Raw genomic sequence first — 19,272 nt, forward strand, 5'->3', positions numbered from 1 at the left:
CCCTCCCTGCCTGCCTGCCCGCCCGCCCAGATAGAGCTCTTCCACCCGGCTGTGGGCTGTAGTAATGACACACAATTCAGAGATGAGGGTCACGCACCAGTCTGTCCATCCTGCTTGTTTCTGACAGTGTTGGTGGTTTTATTTTATACATTCTTCTACACAATCATTTACTAGCATTATACGGAGCAAAGAAACACCTGTTTACTTTAGCTGTCTACCCCCAATGTGGATTCCAGGAAGGAGGTGGAATTCACTGCCTTCAACCAATTCTTCACCAGCCTCTGGAGAGCCTCTTCCAACAATCAAAAGAAGATAAACTGCAGGTATCTCACAGGCACCAGCTGTGTTGACTCAGCTCCCTCAAATTCTACTCCCACTCTGAGGGCCTGGTTCTCTAGCTCACAATCTGCCTATTAGGCTACCTCAGGCTTAATTCACCGCAGCTGTCAGCTCCGCCTTGCAAGGGCAGAGATTAATCCACTGCAGGTTCGAAACAGAGGAATCTTAAGAGTGCATCTGTTATCACAACATTCTTTGTTCTTTACAAGTACCTTTAAGACTAATGAATGCTATAGTTTTCAGCATGTTTTATTGTAAGTGTTTTTAAGAAAATCATTGTGTTTCTCTGTGTCCTCTATCTCTGCAACTTAGCATTACATTTTATGACACATGACCCAGCCCTACAAAGTCCCATTTATGTCAGATCCTGCCCCCATAACGAATGTGTTTGACACCCCTGATTAGAGCAAGGATCTGGGAAACCCAAGTTCAAATGCCATTCTGCCGGAAAACTGGCTTCTGACTTTGGGGACCTTGGGCCTATTGCATTCTCTCAACCTTATGAGATATCACAAGTTTGTGTTGGGGAGTTAAATGGGGTACGGATTAACTCCATACTCATAGTCTTAAAGGGCATTTTATGTTTCTACTTCAAACAGGATCGACATGGGACTTTTACATGTTGTGACAATTTTCCCCACTATCATGATTCCCTTTGTCGTCTTCTCTGCTGAATACCCACCCTCTTTTCTTTCTTTTCCCCACCTACACATGAAAAGATGTCACAATCTGCAGATCTTGGTGGAGGGGGGGGGGAGCAGTGTGATGATAGGTTAAGGATAATCTTCCTGAAGTTGGCATCTGGAAATTTTACCCCTTTTGGTGTTTGAATCACCCCCACCTTCAGGTTTTTGCTTCTAAACTTCTGTGTATGTTTGGGCCAACGGATCTCTGTGAACGGCTCTTTTTCTGTAATAAACCCCAGAAATCAAATTATGTTCTCAGTGTAGAGATACAGAATACTCAAGATTGCTACAGTACAAAGATTGATTTCAAATTATGATGCAATAATTCAGAGCAAGAGGTGTAAATTATAAAAGCTTGATACATAAAGGAAATACTATTAATCTTTTAAGCATTTTTGTGATTTTAGTTTTAAAAAAGGATTAATTAGGTTTCCCTGTGTTTGTATGTCAGGGACATGGCATACTTTCTTATGGCATACATGGACCAGTCCGATAAGGTGACGTTTAGGTCAGCACTGGCCTCATAACAAATAAGTTCGACACCTCTGGGTGAAGCAGTTTAATGATTTCACCTTGCGTTGGTTCTTTGATGACTTTGAAGATGGCCACAATGATGGAATCTCTTTCTACACTCTCAGCATTCAGAAGGCTTCTCCTTTGTGTGCATTCTTTGGTGCTTCTGAAGAGAGCCTTTCAGTCTGAATCTCCTCCCACACTCTGAGCATTCAAAAGGCATCTCCCCTGTGTGGGTTCTTAGATGTTTTTGAAGATTGCCATTCAGACTGAACCTTTTCCCACACACTGAACATTCAAAAGGTTTCTCCCCTGTGTGAGTTTTTAGATGCTCTTGAAGTTTGCAACTCTGACTGAATCTCTTCCTACACTTTGCGCATTCAAAAGGCTTCTCTCCTGTGTGGGTTCTTAGATGTTCTTGAAGATTGCAACTTACACTGAATCTCCTCCCACACTCTGAGCATTCAAAAGGCTTCTCCCCTGTGTGGGTTCTTAGATGTTTTCGAAGATCGCCATTCAGACTGAATCTCTTCCAACAGACTGAGCATTCAAAAGGCTTCTCCCCTGTGTGGGTTCTTAGATGTCCTTGAAGAGTGCTACTCCGACTGAATCTCTTCCCACACTCTGAGCATTCAAAAGGCTTCTCCCCTGTGTGGGTTCTTAGATGTCCTTGAAGAGTTCTACTCAGACTGAATCTCTTGCCACAATCTGAGCATTCAAAAGGCTTCTCCCCTGTGTGGGTTCTCATATGTTCTTGAAGATTTCTTTTCTGACTGAATCTCTTCCCACACTGTGAGCATTCAAAAGGCTTCTCTCCTGTGTGGGTTCTCATATGTTCTTGAAGACTTCTTTTCTGACTGAATCTCTTCCCACACTCTGAGCATTCAAAAGGCTTCTCCCCTGTATGGGTTCTCATATGTCCTTGAAGATTTCTTTTCTGACTGCATTTTTTCCCACACTTTGAGCATTCAAAAGGTTTCTCCCCTGTGTGAGTTCTCATATGTTCCTGAAGATTGCCTTTGTGACTGCATCTCTTCCCACACTCTGAGCATTCAAAAGACTTCTCCCCTGTGTGGATTCTTAGATGTCTTTGAAGACTGCCACTCTGACTGAATCTCTTTCCACACTCTGAGCATTCAAAAGGCTGCTCCCCTGTGTGGGTTTGTAGATGTTTCTGAAGACCGTCATTCTGAGTGAATCTCTTCCCACACTCTGAGCATTCAAAAGGCTTCTCACCTGTGTGGGTTCTCATATGTTCTTGAAGATTTCTTTTCTGACTGAATCTCTTCCCACACTGTGAGCATTCAAAAGGCTTCTCCCCTGTGTGGGTTCTCATATGTTCTTGAAGACTGCTTTTCTGACTGAATCTCTTCCCGCACTCTGAGCATTCAAAAGGCTTCTCCCCTGTATGGGTTCTCATATGTTCCTGAAGATTTCTTTTCTGGCTGAATTTCTTCCCACACTTTGAGCATTCAAAAGGTTTCTCCCCTGTGTGGGTTCTCATATGTTCTTGAAGACTGCTTTTCTGACTGAATCTCTTTCCACACTCTGAGCATTCAAAAGGCTTCTCCCCTGTGTGGGTTCTTAGATGTCTTTGAAGACTGCCACTCTGACTGAATCTCTTTCCACACTCTGAGCATTCAAAAGGCTGCTCCCCTGTGTGGGTTTGTAGATGTTTCTGAAGACCGTCATTCTGAGTGAATCTCTTCCCACACTCTGAGCATTCAAAAGGCTTCTCCCCTGTGTGTGTTCTTAGATGTTTCTGAAGATTGCCCTTCTGACCGAATCTCTTCCCACACTCTGAACATACAAAGGGCTTTTCCCCAGTGTGGGTTTTTAGATGTTTTTTAAGATGGTTACTCTGACTGAATCTTTTCCCACACTCTGAATATTCCAAAGGGTTTTCACCCGTGTGGATTCTTTTATGCAGAAAGAGCTGTGATCTGTATCTGAAGTACTTTCTGCACTGGAAGCATTTATATGACTTCATTGTGCTCTGCTTTGGAAAACTATTATGTTTTCCACCCTCAGGGAATGCCATTCCAGTCTCTGAGAATATAAGTTTCTCTCCTGAGTGAATCCTTTGTTGTCGAACAAGGTCTAATTTCTTTGAGTAGCTCTTCCCGCAGTCTGAGCAGTTGTAAGATTTCTTTCCAGTATGTATTCTTTGATGTCCATGGAGCTCTCCTCTGCAAGTCATGATCTTTCCACACTCCAGCCGTTGATGGGTCTCCTCTCCACTGTGCATTCGTATGTGGTCATTATACTGGGATTGATCTGATAGGTTCATTCCACAAGCCAAGCACTTGTATGTTTCCTTCACCATGCAAATTAGTTCTTGGAAATCCTCCACTTGGCAAGGAATGGGTTGACGCCTCTTCTTGGCCATGTGGCTTCTTTTCTTTCTCTTCGGTCCACCTTGATTTTGGAAGTTGCCTCTCAAGTCTTCATTCTTGGCTTCATCTGGCAATAGAGGATGCAGTTCTTCACCCTCCTCATTCCTCTGATCGTGCCCTGCTGGAATAAAGAAAGAGGTCCTGTTAGAACCCACCCAAGGAGGTCTGATCTGCACTCGAATTTCCCTCTGCGTTCCAAATATTTTAGTGGCTTCTTCTTGCTATATACAGAGGTGTATGATAATATACAATTTAAAAGTACATTAAACCCCCTGCATGAAAGATGATTGCTTTTGACTCCCCATCTGTGTGACTTCTTTGATGTGAAATAGGGACTCTTTTCACACTGAAACTCTTTCTATTACGCAAACATATCATTTCTCTCTTGAGTGAGTTGGTGCTTACAAAATGAGGGTCTTTGCAAAGGCCATGCTTTCACTTTCCCTGGAGTGGATTCTCTGGTTAGGATGGGGGCCTTTGTTCCTCCTCTTTTCAAATGACCTTTGTTCCTTGACTGGGATATCACGAAAACCCCCTGCTTATCTAGGAATGGCCTTCTCCGTCCTCTTACCTGTGTGGCTTCCCTCCTGCCGCTGTGGTCTGTCTCCATCTCCCAAGCTTCCTTTGGCATCATTGCTGTTGGCTTTGTCCAAAGGAAACCCATGAAATTCCCTAGCTGTCTCCTCTGCACCTGCTGCTGGAAGAAAGGAAGAGATTCAATCAGCATCAATGCAAGAAGCCAAGCCAACTGTCAGGCACAGCTCAAGAATGGGGGTGCATTTCTTTTATGTGATCCTCTTTCCTCCCAAACTGAGAAGCTGGTCAAGTCTTATCCCCTGCCAGACCCTAATGTAGAGCTGTTCTTATCTCCTGCCAACCCTCCTCTCCTCAGACAACCCAATGCATTTGAAGGGGAAGAAATGGCAAAGAATCAATTCGCCTCGTTTCCCTGGAGACCAGGCCTTGTGAGGAAAGGCTGAGGGACTTGGGGATGTTCAGTCTGGAGAAGAGGTTGAATGGTGTGGTGGGGGACATGATTGCTCTCTTGATATCTTTGAAGGGATGTTCCTTAGAGGAGAGCAGGGAGCTGTTCCTGTTGGCAGAAGAGGAGAGGACTGGTAATAATAGGCTTAAACAAAGGTGGGAAGGTACCGGCTGGATATTAGGAAAATTATTCCTACAGTAGGAGTTGTTCAAAAGTGGATTCGGCTCCCTAGGGAGGTGTGAGCTTCCCCTCACAAGCAGTCTTTAAACAGTGGCTGGACAACACTTTATAGAGATGCTCTAGGCTGATCCTGCATTGTGCAGGGTGTTGGATTAGAGAGCCTGGATGGCCCCTTTGAACACTGTGAAGCCCTTTTGATTGTCCGCTCTTGATAATTTAATACAAGAAGTTATCGGACTTCTGGGATCCATCATCTTTGCTTCAGAGCTGTCTGCAGAGCTCTCTCTGTGACATCTCTGAGTCTGGTCATTGAGACCCCCGCAGGGAAAGCCTGGAGGGCTTTCTCTCGGCATGGAAACCCCACGGTGGGGGAGGGGGATAGTGGCAATTGCCCCCTACGCTCCTCATGCGTCCTGAGGCGCTGAGGCTACTATAGTTGCTTATCAGCGCAAAAAGAACTCCCGATTGCTTTTATACTTTCCTTTTCTCAAGTACATCTTCAAATCAACATCTTTCCACTTCTAAAGCGATGATTCTACTTAAAAAGTAGGTGTTTTTTCCTAAATTTACCCCCTGATGGGTCACTCTGCATAACTACAAAAGACTAGCTCACAGAGGATTCCAAGTGGCCTCGGACCAACAGGAGCAGTCTTAACCTTTTGAATTGGATTGAATATAATTACTAAAATTGACCCGGACTTTAATTGGATATACATTACAGAGATTATCAAGAATTTGCAATATGATTTGAACACAAAAGAGATATACAAAAAAAAAAAGAACTCTGTCTCTTTTATCTGACTTTAACTGGAAGAATACCTTCAACAGGAAGCAAGTGAAAATACAATCTGACTTGAGAGACTGACTTTTGAGTGTACAAGCTGAGAATGGCATTTTCTAATGAAATGGCACATGGAAAAGATATTTCCTCTATTATTATATCTTTAAAGGAAGATTTGATTTCATTTAAGCAGCTTCTTAGAGATTATTTTGTGCCCATCGCTAATGATTTGAGCGAAGAAGATCCGACAACTAATGAAATAGCTAATCTACAGGGGTTCTGCATCAAGGAGAGCGATTCGATGGCAGTGAAAACAGGGAAATTGTTATGCGAAACAAACAAAGGCAAAAGAAGATGGTGTCTTATGACGCACTTTAAAACCACTTAAACGGAGAAGGGAAAATGGCGACGAATTCTTCTTCCTGTGCTGAGAAGAGTAAAGCTCCACTTTCAGCAATGCATTTGGATCTGGAAATCTTTCCATAAAAAGGACTTTGGTTTTTCTGCTTCTGCTTTGCTGAATGACTGAATAAAGAACTCTGACCAAGAAGTGAAAGGTGTTACTCAAAAGATAAGCTGTGGACAAAGGGATAAAGGGACTGCCTCAGATACAATTCTAGTGTAGAAAGTAAAGGAACTTAAAAGTTTGTTTTTTTGTTTTTTTAAATTTTTGGGAAGAAGGGCTTTGGCTCTTTCGTTTTTTCCCTCCTTGTTTTTTCTCCCTTCTCTCTTCTTGCTGAATAAGCAAACATGTAACTAATATTAATGAACAGATGTTTAAAATTAAAAGATCAAGAGAGATCCTGAAGAAATGATGTTAATGAGGTTTATTAGCATAACTTCCTAGATAGTAAATCCACTTACAGTTTGCATATTTAGGGAGACTGTTTCTAATGTGAGAAAAGCCAGACAGTATAAAAGCTACAGAATCTGATAGTTTTGGTAATATGGCAGAGCTGCTATTAATATGTTAGCAGGAGAAATGGTTTAGATGGAAATAGATTTGATGTATCTTATGTAATTTGCTGTGAACAAAGAAATAACTTTTTGTGTTCCTTTTAATCAGGATTTGGCTAAATTAATAAACTAATATGTGCTTTTTATAGGTTTAAGTTAAATTAGGTAATTTGATGTTGAGACAGTCTTATAAGAAAATATTTCCCTATGAATTGGTTATATTTAATTCGTGTTTAAAAAGAATTGTTTGGTCTTCTATTGCTTTACTAGTTTATTATAAGAATTGTTTTTTTTTCTTTTACAATAGTGAGAGAATAAAGGATGTAATATTAAGGAGATTTTTATACTTGTAGGTAGAAAGATTTGAGTAATATATTGGGAAGTGGAATTATAACTGATATATTTGTACTGGCTGCTGTTGCTTTCTTTTTTCCCACTCTCTAAAGTCCCCTTTTCTTTCTTTTCCCCTCCTTTTATGTATCATATGCAATGCTTCTTTATTGTATTTTAAATCAATAAAACTTTTAAAAAACTCAATACAAGAAGTTATCAAGATACCTTCTCCTTGGCAAGGAATGGGCTTCTCCCTCCTCTTACCTGTGTGGCTCCCCTCCTGCCTCTGTGGTTCTTCTCTATCTCCGAAGTTTCCTTCAGCACTTTCGTTAATGGCTTTTCCCAAAGGGAACCCCTGGAATTCCCCAGCTGTCTCCTCTGCACCTGCTGCTGGAATAAAGGAAGAGGTTCAATCAGCACACAGGCAAGGAGCCAAGATACCAGTCAGGCACAGCTCAGGAACGGTGTGTATTTCTTTTATCAGATCTTTTTCCCTCCTGAATTTAGAATCCAGTCACATCTTATTCCTGCCAGGCCCTTCTGTAGAGCTGTTTTTATATCCTGACTCTCCCTCCTTTTCCCAGACTTCCCATATATACTTAAAGGGAAAAAATGGCAAAGTTTCCACCTGAGTTGCCATGCAGTTCTTGATATTGTGCAGTTGACGATTAAATACAAGAAATTATGAGTTTCCCAGCAGTTGTGAACAGATCCAGGAGGATGGGGGCATGGGGGAAGAGAAGTCAGGCGCTCAACACATGAACCCCACAGTTTAAAGGAAGACTCCCACTGTTTTTGGAAGGGGTGCCAATTGTTAGGGGGGCAGATAACGGACACCGAGAAAACCCACCCTGCAGTGCAGGAACACCTTTCTCAAGCTCAGAGCCAGTATCTTGCTATTTCTGAGCCATTCTCTGCACCTTAGCTGGGCTTGTCTATTGTCTAATGCACAGCCATGTCTGAATCATGCAGGCATTTCTGCTTTTTGAAGCAGCACAGAGTCAGCCTGCCCCCCGGAAAGATGCACATCTTATTGTCAGAAACAGCCAGCCAGAAGACTGACTTATCAGGCCTCAAGGTCATTAATTTCTTACAGCAGAGTAAGGCCCTCTGGAACCCCATCCTGGAGGAACCTGCAGTATCAAAAATTCCAGATAAGACTCCAGAAGTGTCTCTCCTGTTCCATCAAAACACTTGCAACCAGGGATTTTATTTGTAGCCAGACAACCTGTGAGGTAGGTGGGGCTGAGAGAGCTCTGACAGAAACTGCTCTTGAGCAGAACAGCTTTGAGAGAACTTGTGGCTGACCCAAGGTCACTCCAGCAGTTGCATGTGAAGGAATGGGAATCAATTATCATAACAAGTTCTCCAACATAAGAGTCCCCGCGCTTAACTACTACACCAAACTGTCTCTCTTGGCAATTTTGAACCATTGGCACCTATAAAAGATTCTTACCCAGAAAGGCCACATTCCCATAGTTCTCCAGCATAACTTCCCTGTAAAGAGCTCTTTGGCCCAGATCCAGCAGGGCCCACTCAGACAGGGTGAAATACACGGCCACCTCCTCAAAGGAAAAGGGAAACTGAAAGACAAAGCAGATTCCCTCCTCAGAGATCATACCAGGCAGAGACTACATTCACCACATAGTGTATTCTGGAAGAGTGCAGGATGTAGTGTTTGGAATATGTAAAGCAAAAGGGGTTCACAGCCTCTCTCTCCTCAGTCTGCAGGACCAAAAGCCTCCTTGAGAAAGAGGCTTCTCAACTACCCCCCCGACTATCCCCCCTTCTTCCCCCCTACCTGGACCAGAAGTGGAGCAGCCCTTTCCACTCCTCTGCAAAAGTGACGGCTCGACAACGTCTCTTCACTGCCTGCAAGGGAGACAACATCGGGAGGATGAATTGTTTCTTGGATATTTCTATCTCTAGATAGTTCACTAAGCTGCATATTTTCATTAATGTCAATAAGGATGGATCTGCCTTCCAGGATTCTGTCTACTCTCCCTTAAAGTGGGGTGGCCGTCACTACACCCTCTGGCACGATGTCCCAGAACTCAAGCCTGTGGAGTCTGTAAATGTATTCTGTCCTGTCCTGAACCTTCAGCCCAACCATTTGACACCAATCCCATCTGGGCACGGGACACCCTTACCATCTGAGAGGGCATCTTGGGCATGTTCCTGGGGCTGCGCCCTCTGACCTTTCTCTGATGGAGGACCTCCTTCTTCCTCAGAGAACTTGGCTTCCACCTTGGCGAATTGTTGGCAGATCTGAAACAACAACAAGGGAGACAGGTAAGAGAAGGAATGGAACAGGCGGAAAAGACAGATCCTGACCCCCTCTCAGCATCCCTGCATCCAGCATCAGAGCTCCTTCAACCAGAGGGACAAGAATCAAAGTTGGGTTTACATCCCAGCTTAGTGAACTATCTAGAGACAGAAATATCCAAGAAATATGGGAACAATACACTGAGGAATTTTAGATTGTGAAGGGAAAGCTGCACTCAGAGCAACGGAGAGAAACAAATAATCAGAAGTAGTTGGGATATTAGTAGACTCATTCCATGGTCCAAAAAAAGGAGGTCCTTCAAAAACTTAACAAGAACATGCTAACAAATATGGAAAACAAAGCCATGGTCCACAGACGGGGAATGCTCAATTTACACACTAATTCCAACAAATGGAGGCATCAAAGACTGCAGCAACTACTGGACCTTCACATTCATTTCTTGTGGGACCAAAGAGATACTTACAATATTACAGCAAGGTCTGTTACCATTTGTGGAATGAGAAATGCCAGATGTTCAGGCTGGATTCAGAAACAGCAAAAGCACTGGAGATAAGATGGCAAATATATGTTGGCTTTTGGAGCATACAAGAGACTTTCAGAAGAAAATCGGCTTGTGTTCCATAGATTACAGCAAAGCTTTTAATTGTGTGGGTCATGAAAAACTATGGTTGGTTTTAAAATGAATGGGTGTGCCACAACATCTGATTGTAAACCGCTCTGAGCCTTCTTGCAAGAAAGGATGGGATAGAAATCTAAAAATTAAATTAAATTGCTTTGATGAGCAACCTGTACTCTGGTCAAGAAACTGCTGTTAGGACAGAATATGGAGGGAAAAAATGGCTTCCAAACCAGCCAAAATTGTCAGACTGCAGCGTGACTTATCTCCTGTCTCTTCAATCTATATGCAAAACATATCAGAAGGGAAGCTGGATTAAATTTAGAGGCAGGTGGAGTGAAAATCGGCAGAAGAACAGCAGCAAATTGAGATATGCAGATGACACCACAGTACTGGCAGAAAATAGTGAGGACTTGAAACAAAATACTTACAAGGTTAAAGCAGGAAGTGCCAAAGCAGGATTCCAGCTGAACCTCAAGAAGACAATTGTAATGACTGGTGTGCAATTACACAGATTTAGGATTAATGATGGAAACCTTGAAATTGCTCAAGACTTTCTGTTCCTTGGCTCCATCATCGACCAAAATGTGAATCACAAACAAGAAACCAGAAGGAGTCTGAGGCTGGAGAAGGGCAGTCAAGAAGCAGCTAGAAAAGATTCTTATGTGTGAGGATGTGACTCTGGTGACCAAGATAAAGTTATTTAATGCCATCGTATTCCCCATTACTATGTGTTGGTGTGAAAGTTGGACGAGGAAGAAAACTGCCCTGCAGAAAGTTGATTCTTTTGAAATGTGATGTTGGAAGAGAGTTTTTACAAATACCATGGACTGCCAAAAAGGTGGGTTCTAGATGACATCAAACCTCAACTCTCCTTAGAAGCTAAAATGACTAAAATGAGATTATTGTACTTTGACCATATTACGAGAAGACAAAAGTCACTGGAAAGGACAATAATGTTAGGAAAAGTTGAAGAAGGCAGAAGAAGAATGAGACCAAGCATGGGATGGATGGACTCAATCAAGAAAGCTTTGGCCCTCAGTTTGTAAGACCTGGGTAAGGCTATTAATGGTATGATGTTTTAGAAGACATTAATTCATGGGGTCACCGTAAGTTGGAAGCAAGTTGATGGCAATTAACATGCACGCACAGCACATGGATATATCCGACAGGAAGCCTTAGCATAAGATCATTAATTGAACTGAATGAATGAAAGCCCCTTACCTGCTTTGCCTGCCTCTTCTCCTCTGCCTGACTAAGGAGAAAACCTTCGGCCAGGGCCACCGCCTGGGAACTGGTCTCCGGCCCGCATCCTCTGACCCAGCACTGCATTTCCTGAGGAAGGACAGTCAGGAACTGCTCCAGGATTACCATGTCCAGGATCTGCTTCTTGGTGTGTCTCTCTGGCTTCAGCCAGTGGTTGCAAAATCTATAGAGCCACTTGCAAACCTCTCGGGGCCCATCAGCCTCATGGTAACAGAACTGCCGGAAGCATTGGCTGCGTTTGTCTGCAGTCATAATGTCCTGAGCCAAGGTCTCTGGTACAGCTCTTTCCCAGAATTCAACACCACTCCCTGCTTGGATGGGATGGGGACCTGTCCTCAATCTCTTGTCAATTCCAGGACCTTCTGGGTCCTCCTCTTCCATCTCCTTCCCCCTTCTCTTGGGTTGCTTCTGACTGTATAGACACTCTTGTTCACTCAGCTATGAAGAGGGAGAGGGAAAATATTAAAAAGAGCAGAAAGAAACCTAAAGAGAATGAGGTTATATCATTGACCCTGGTCAAGAGCAGTGTTCCCTCTAAGCTGAGCTAATGTGGACTAGCTCACACTTTTTTAGCCTCCAGCTCACAGATTTTTATCTTAGCTCAGGAAAAATGGCCCCAGAACAAACTAATTTATGCAGTAGCTCACAACTTTAATGCCAGTAGCTGACAAAGCTGAATTTGTGCTCACAAGACTCCACAGCTTAGAGGAAGTATTGGTCAAGAGACATCTCAGTGTATCAAGTGTGCCTTCTTGTTGTACTTTGTGGATCAAGATTAATTGCATTGAGTTTATGTTATATTAAGTGTTAAGCTTTTAAAGAGATGTTTGTTTCGTCCTTCTCTATTTGACTCTTTAAAAATCTGCTGTGGATGTTCTGAGCTTGGCCTCCAGTTTCTGGGACCAGTTTGTCTAGTGGGTGCCTCTCAAGGGAAACTGGAACCAGGACAAAGTGACAGGGAAGGGCTCCTCAAGGGGCCGGAAGGGCTGGGCAAGAGCTCTGCCGGAGCAGCCAGCAGAGGGAAGGGAGAGAGAGGCCTCAGCTGGCCTCTCCAGGTCAGGGCACAGGGGCTGCTAGGGGGAGCAGGAGGGGGCAGAGGTCCTCAGCTGCTTTCTGGCTACTGTGCTGAAATAGCTAAGAGGGAAGAAATAGGAACTGGACCCTGGAAAGATCCAAGCAGTACAGGCTGGGAAAGCAAAACTCTTGAAGAAGATTCCCCCCTCACTTTAGGTGGTGTTCTGTTAACCTTCGCTGACTCAGTGAAGAGTCTCAACATTATACTAGACTTAACATTATTGCTGGAGATGCAAGTTAATGGAGCTGGAAAAAAGGCTTTCTCCCTACTCTGCCTAATTCAAAACAATGGCCCCTTCCCTTGATACAGCTGATCCGGCCTTCCGGAATCCCTGCCACGGGGTTCCCCCACAAAACCAATTCAGAAACTCCAGCTGGTGCAGAGCAACCAGGGCTCAGCTCTTCTTGGGACCATGATGACTCCAATAAGTGGTCAGCCCCCTGAGGGCGGCTGGAAGGCACCCCCTCGCCTGGCTTTCTGCAGGCGGAGCAAAACTGAAGGATTCAAGAGGGCTTTTCTAAGCAAGCCAGAGGGGAGCGCTGGACCCAGGACCGGATGGAGGGGGGGGGCAGAGGGGGTGCTTGCCGCAGGCACCAACAGAGGGGGCGGTGCCAATTGGGTATGGAATCCATTGTATTCTATGGGACCATAAGATAGAATGGCCCATAAGGGGGCATCATTTTTTAATTTTCCCGCTCGGGAAACTGCAGGGGGAGGGGGATGCCCCTGGCAAAAGGCGAGGCCTTTGGGCAGCCCCGGGCACGAAAGGGTCTTTCTTCCCCGGGATCCCGTCTGGGCCTCCCAGTGCGACCTCCCAGGTGGAGAATTTCATTCCCTTTTGCAAAGTCAATTCAGGCCGTACAAGGGACATCGCGGGCTCTAGCAGCATGTCTTTCGTGCAGAGTAGGACTGCAAGGGCTTACTCGAGAGTAAAGCCTCCCGGGATCCGGCTGCAGCCGCTGCAGGGCTTTCCTCTCCCGTTGCACCCCCGAAGCCCTTCCTGCTCTCCTCCCCAATGCAGATGCAAACCCTTCCCTCCTTGCTCGGCCTCTCTAGCAAACCGCTCGGCTGCTTTAACCCTGGAAGAGCTGCAAGCAAAGGGGGAAAAGGACCGAGAGGCTTTTGCTGCCCTCCCCGTCGAGAGCAGCGCCCGGAGAGCCCCGGGGGACAGGACTGGACTGGTCAGAAGCGCCCCCTGCAGCTCGGTGAGATTCCTCTGGAGTAACTAACTCCACAGGGGTGTAGATAGATCCAGGTGGGCAGCCGTTTTGGTCTGAAGCAGTAGAACAAACCAAGACTCCAGTAGCACCTTTAAAACCAACCAGATTTTATTCTGAATGGAAGCTTTCGTGTGCTGGAAGCACACTTCATCAGACAATAGGATGGAATGGCCAGCAGTCCTAAATGGAGAGAAAGTGGGCAGTGAGTTAGTATGCAGAGTCATGGGAATGTTTTTTAGCGGATGAAAAGAATCATAAATTGGGGTCTGGTGTTTGTTAGTCGCTGTTAACTGGGCTGAAACAACAACAAAAGCTAATACAAAGCAGATTGATGTCCGTGTACTAAACCCTTTAGTTATCCTGAAGTTTAATACAGGAGAGTCTGTTGTAATGTTTTTGTTGTTCAGTCTCTGGGTTAAAACGAAGACATAGGTTACTCAGAGGTTGGATTTCAACATGTAACACACATATAAACGTCATTCTAGTCTGCCATTAGAAAAAAAGAATACATTAAAATATAATGGAAGATGCGTTAGTATATGTAATATGCACTGCTAATTTTGTAGAAAAATAGGTGGTGGAGCTCATCCAAGAACTGTTATGCAGCTCCACATACTATTTAATGGACAATTCGGGTGGAACTCTCAGAAGGAAGAGGAGGAACTCTCAAAAAGGTTCAGGAGCTGTGCTCCTGTGAGCTCCCACTGAATCTGAGGCCTGGTAATATGTAAAACCACACAGGTGTGTTTGTTTATGAGACAGGGATGGGGCCTTGGAAACCTGAGTTCCTGCACATTTCTTCAGACGCCGCCCCCCCCCCCATGCATTCGCCTTGCAGGCCATTATTCGGCAGGGCTTCTGCGGTGGGAGGGGACTTAGGGGTAGGAGCACCTTCTTTGAGGGGGGTGTCCTGCAAAGTCCAGTGGGGGGGATGGTTCTGAAGGATATGAGTTAATGAAGATCCATTTAGGTCTGACTTCCCCCCTCCCCTTTTTTTAACCAGAAAACAAAAGGTAGATCCAAGTGGGTAGCCGTGTTGGTCTGAAGCAATAGAACAAAGTAGGAGTCCAGTAATACACTTAAGACCCACCAATTTTTATTCAGAATGTAAGCTTTGGTATGCATGTCTACTTCATCAGACAACGGAATGGGGCTACAGAGCTACAGCGAGCTGGTGGGTGAGGGTTAAGAACGCAAAGCGGTACAATGTTAGAATCCAATGGCAAAATAGCAAAATTAACAAAATGAAAGAACATTTGGCCTGGATAGCATTTGTGTGTGAAACCAATAAGCCAGTACCACGTTAAAATGGGAGAATGATGGTGAGAGCGTCATAAGGCAATAGATACTGCTTGTTAATCGCTCTATTGCTTTCAGGTCTGGGTCAAATTGAGGGCATGTCTTTCCCAGAAAGTTCTTTTCCAAAGGGATTGCCTTCTATGTAGGGTGCAGTTTGATGCAGGTTATTTCCAAGGATTGGCTGGCTGTAGAGGCAGGAAGGCTCCTAGTGGATTCTCTTCTGTGAACTGTCTGGCCCAGAGGTGTCAAACATGTGGCTCGAGGGCCAAATCAGGCCCCTAGAAGACTCCTATCAGCCCCACAAGCAACTGCTTCCTTCTCCCTCTCTCTTGCTTCCTTCTGCATCACAGCTTGCTTTGCCAGGCTTGCTCAATCATACAGGAGCTACAGAGCAAATCCTCTATTTTCTCCATTGGCTGAGGCTCCTCCTTTGGGGAGGAAGCAGGGGAGGCAGAGCTTGCTTTGCCAGGCTCACTCAATCACACAGCAGAACTACTGAGCCAAGCTTCTCTTCCTGCTATTGGCTGAGGCTCCTCCCCTTCCTGGTCCCCTGGGGAAGGATGGAAAAATGCCAGAGCTTCCTTTGCCCGGTTCCTTGGCTTGCACGGGAGAGATACAAAGAAAGCACCTTTAAGATTAATGAATGCTATTATTTTTCCTCACCTACGTATGAAAGGATGCCACAAGTCACGGGGTGGGGGGAGCTGTATGATGATGTGTTAAGGATAATCTTCCTGAAGTTGGCTTTAGGAAATTTTACAAGTTTGGGTATTGAATTACCTCGCCTTAAGGTTTTTGCTTCTGAACTTCTGTTGATGTTTGCCCCAACGTATCTCTGTGAACAGCTCTTTCCTGTAATAAAATCCCCATAAATCAAAAGTACATTCTCAACATACACTCCTAAACAGGATACTCAGGACTGCTACAGCACAGACATTTGACTTCAAATTGATTCTGATGCAATAATTCAGAGATGTCCATTATAAAAGACTGTTAAATAAAGAAAATACTATTAATGTCAGTCAGTTTATTTGCAGTCACAGACCAAGTAAAAAAACAAGAATATAAAAGCTTCAACACAGAAGATAACATATCTACTATAATAAGTATTAGAATGGACAGTTGTCTTAATATGTTCAGTATAACTTCTAACAGCTTGCACAGTCTTGAAAAGGTACCTCCAGTCTATCTCTCGACGTATGGTTTCCCAAAGTGTGGGATCACATAGTGATGGACAAAATTTTGGAAGGATTAAACCAATCTGACCCTTGCCAAGCATACTCAAACTATTTAGCTATTTGGCTTCCAGGTCTTGATAAACTGGACACTGACCCTCTTTATGTAAATTCTATAAATAGACATACTACCCATAAAGATTTACTGCTATTTTGACCAATCCATGACAGTTGTGTTTCTTTTTTATCTTTCTATCATTGGTATAAGCCTCCTTGTTGAAAACTGTTAAAAATTTATATTTTCAACTATTATTATTTTATTATGCGGGATAATTTTTATTAATTTTTTTTACTTTTACTTTTTATTTATTTTATTTTTTTACTTTTACTTTTATTTTTACTATTTACTTTTCATTCAAAATACGTTTACTAATACTACTTGAATTGAAGTTGTGAAAACTGTAATCTTATTCTTATTTAGATGTCAACATACCTTCTGTTTGTCTGCACTTTCTAACTCAGCTTTGTATTTCTTATTTCTTATCAATAAACTTATTTGAAGGGAAAAAATAGACCATATATACACACACACACAGAGTGTGTGTGTGTGTGTATATATATATATAATGAGATATGAGATATCGCAAGTTTGTGTTGGAGAGTTCAATGGGGTACGGATTAACTCCATACTCATTGTCTTAAAGGGCATTTTATGTTTCTACTTCAAAGAGGATTGACATGAGACTTTTACATACTGTGACAATTTCTCCCACTCTCACGATTCCATTTGTATTCTTCTCTACTGAACACCCACCCCCTTTTCTTTCTTTTCCCCACCTACACATGAAAGGATACCACAAATCGCAGGTGGGGGGAGCAATGTGATGATGTGTTCTATGCTAGAAGATGAGCCAGTGAACAAGCCGGAGATGCTGTAGTTGGTGTTGTTGCCTGGGTGTCTGTGGCAGCAAAGGTGGCATTGGGGTTTATTGCAAGCTCTGGTGCCAGTGTCCATGTTCAGCTAAGATGTTGTGTTATTGTGGGTGAGTTGTTTGAGGTTGCAGGGTGAGATGCTTTGTCTATGCACAAGGAAAGGTTTGCTTCATACTATTTGTGAAAGAGAACTGTCATTGTCCAGTATAGTTTGTAAGTGATTATAATTATATGAATTTCTTTAATTGTTGGTAAATTGCAGTACAGAAAGGGGGGTGAAAGGGGGAATGAGTGAGTGAGGTGATTGGGTGGAGCTAATTAGTGTGGGTGGAGCTAAGAAGCATGGACAGAGCCAGGTCTTTTCTTGTATCGGGAGCTCCGTTGCACATTAGGCCACATACCCCGGTGTAGCCAATCCTCCAAGAACTTACCAGGCTCTTAGTACAGGGCCTACTGTAAGCTCCAGGATAATTGGCTACATCAGGGGTGTGTGGCCTAATATGCAAGCATTTCTGCTACAAAAAAAGCCCTGGACAGAGCTAAGAAGTGATTGTGCGTTTGTGTGTGTATTTCTACTTTTCTTCTAGGGAATCTAGAAGTACTAGATGGGTTTCTAATCAGAAGACTGCTTCTGAGACTTTGTCAATAGCTGACTGACCACAACTGACTGTTAACTGCTGTCAAATCTAATAATCTAATATATATACAGAGAAAGAGAGATCAGCAGATTATTAGATTTGACAGCAGTTGACAGTCAGTTGTGGTCAGTCAGCTGTTGACAAAGTCTCAGAAGCAGTCTTCTGATTAGAAACCCATCTAGTGCTTCTAGATTCTCTAGAAGAAAAGTAGAAATAGTTAAAGGGCATATTAGGGGCTAGAGAGAGAGCCCAAACCTGATATGGTCAGAGTATTACAGAAGTGTGAGAGACAGAAGCTGTCAGAAATTCAAGAAGAGAAGATTTGAGAGCAAGGAGAGTGTGAAGTGAAAGGGTGACATCTCAATCAAAAGTTATTATTATTCACTGAAGAATTAAGCTATAAACATCTTGAAACCCATACACTTGTTGAACAAATAAAGTTTTATTTTGTTTTATATTTTCCTGGAGTACTGTGATACTAAATTATAAGAACTTCATCCTTAGGGCCACATAGTCGAACACAGAAGCCTTAGAGCTTGGGTGCAAATTCAGCCAGGAACGTTAAATAAAGTGTTTGGAATTAAAATTCAAGGTGGTGGCATTACACACAGAGCAAAAGAAAAGTTGTGACAGTCATTGACACAGTTAATTGTTTTGAACTGAGGCCTGTATATGACTACTAGTGGTGTAGAGATTCTCACCTGAGGGCATTAAGCCATTAAAAACTATTATAATAACATTAAAGTGCTATAGTGATGGCAGAAGTACAACAAATCTTCATCAGACATTAAGCATTCAAATCCTCTAGTTACCAGGGGTCAGGATCAGGGGTCGGGCTCCATGGTGACTGGTGCTATTTGGGTCAGGCAAACTTCCAGATTTAACAATCAAAAGCTTGGTGGAAGAGCTTCGTCGTACAGGGCACGCAAAGCTGTATCAGATCCCGCAAGGCCCTGACGTCCTTGGGAAGCTCATTCCACCAGTGCGAGGGGCTGTGACCAAGAAGACACTTCCTCGAGTCGCAGCCAGCCTGACATTCCCAGGGCCGGGGATTGAGAGAAGATTTTGAAACCCCAACCATAGTATTCCCTGGGGAACATGAGGGAAAGGCGATCCCTTAGGTATGCAGGCCCCTGGCCATATAGGGCTTTAAAGGTAAGAACCAGCTCCTTGAAACAAACATTAAATACATTTTCAGCAAAACCCAAAAATAATGTAGCAAACCCCACATCTCTCCCCCCCCCACACCCTCTTGCCACCTTAAAGGATGCCTGCCATTCAAAAGCCTGTAAAAGCCACGATAAACAAGAGAGCCTTATAATGCCTTTGGAAGATCTCCAAGGAAGGGTCCCGGTCACCTCTCCAGGGAGCCCTGGGGAATGGTGCACCTCAGATTGGTTGGGTGTCAAAATATCAGCTTTCCAGTTAATTTTAGAATGCTTCTGAATTCTTTTTTTTTGTGCAGGAGAGGTGTAGAAACCTCCCATTTACAGGAGAAAACAAAACTAAGAAAGATGAGATGTCCCTAGGTTTAAACATCTGGATGTGCATTTCTTCCCTATCCATGTTGCAGCTGCTTCAGTGGCTGTGAGG

General features: G+C 43.6%; 1 protein-coding gene across 1 annotated transcript; it reads right to left on the reverse strand.

The window, feature by feature from the left end:
* Nucleotides 1-1,659: 1,659 nt before the first annotated feature.
* LOC132571897 (zinc finger protein 345-like) lies at nucleotides 1,660-13,285 on the reverse strand. The gene is made up of 5 exons (XM_060238689.1): nucleotides 13,277-13,285; nucleotides 9,321-9,438; nucleotides 7,435-7,560; nucleotides 4,506-4,631; nucleotides 1,660-4,052 (listed from the first exon to the last, which is right to left on the reverse strand). The coding sequence occupies exons 1-5, from the start codon at nucleotides 13,283-13,285 to the stop codon at nucleotides 1,660-1,662; spliced, it is 2,772 nt and encodes a 923-aa protein (XP_060094672.1).
* Nucleotides 13,286-19,272: the final 5,987 nt, after the last annotated feature.

The sequence above is a fragment of the Heteronotia binoei genome, chromosome 5 (genome assembly GCF_032191835.1).
Source record: "Heteronotia binoei isolate CCM8104 ecotype False Entrance Well chromosome 5, APGP_CSIRO_Hbin_v1, whole genome shotgun sequence".
In the NCBI taxonomy this organism is placed as follows: Eukaryota; Metazoa; Chordata; class Lepidosauria; order Squamata; family Gekkonidae; genus Heteronotia; species Heteronotia binoei.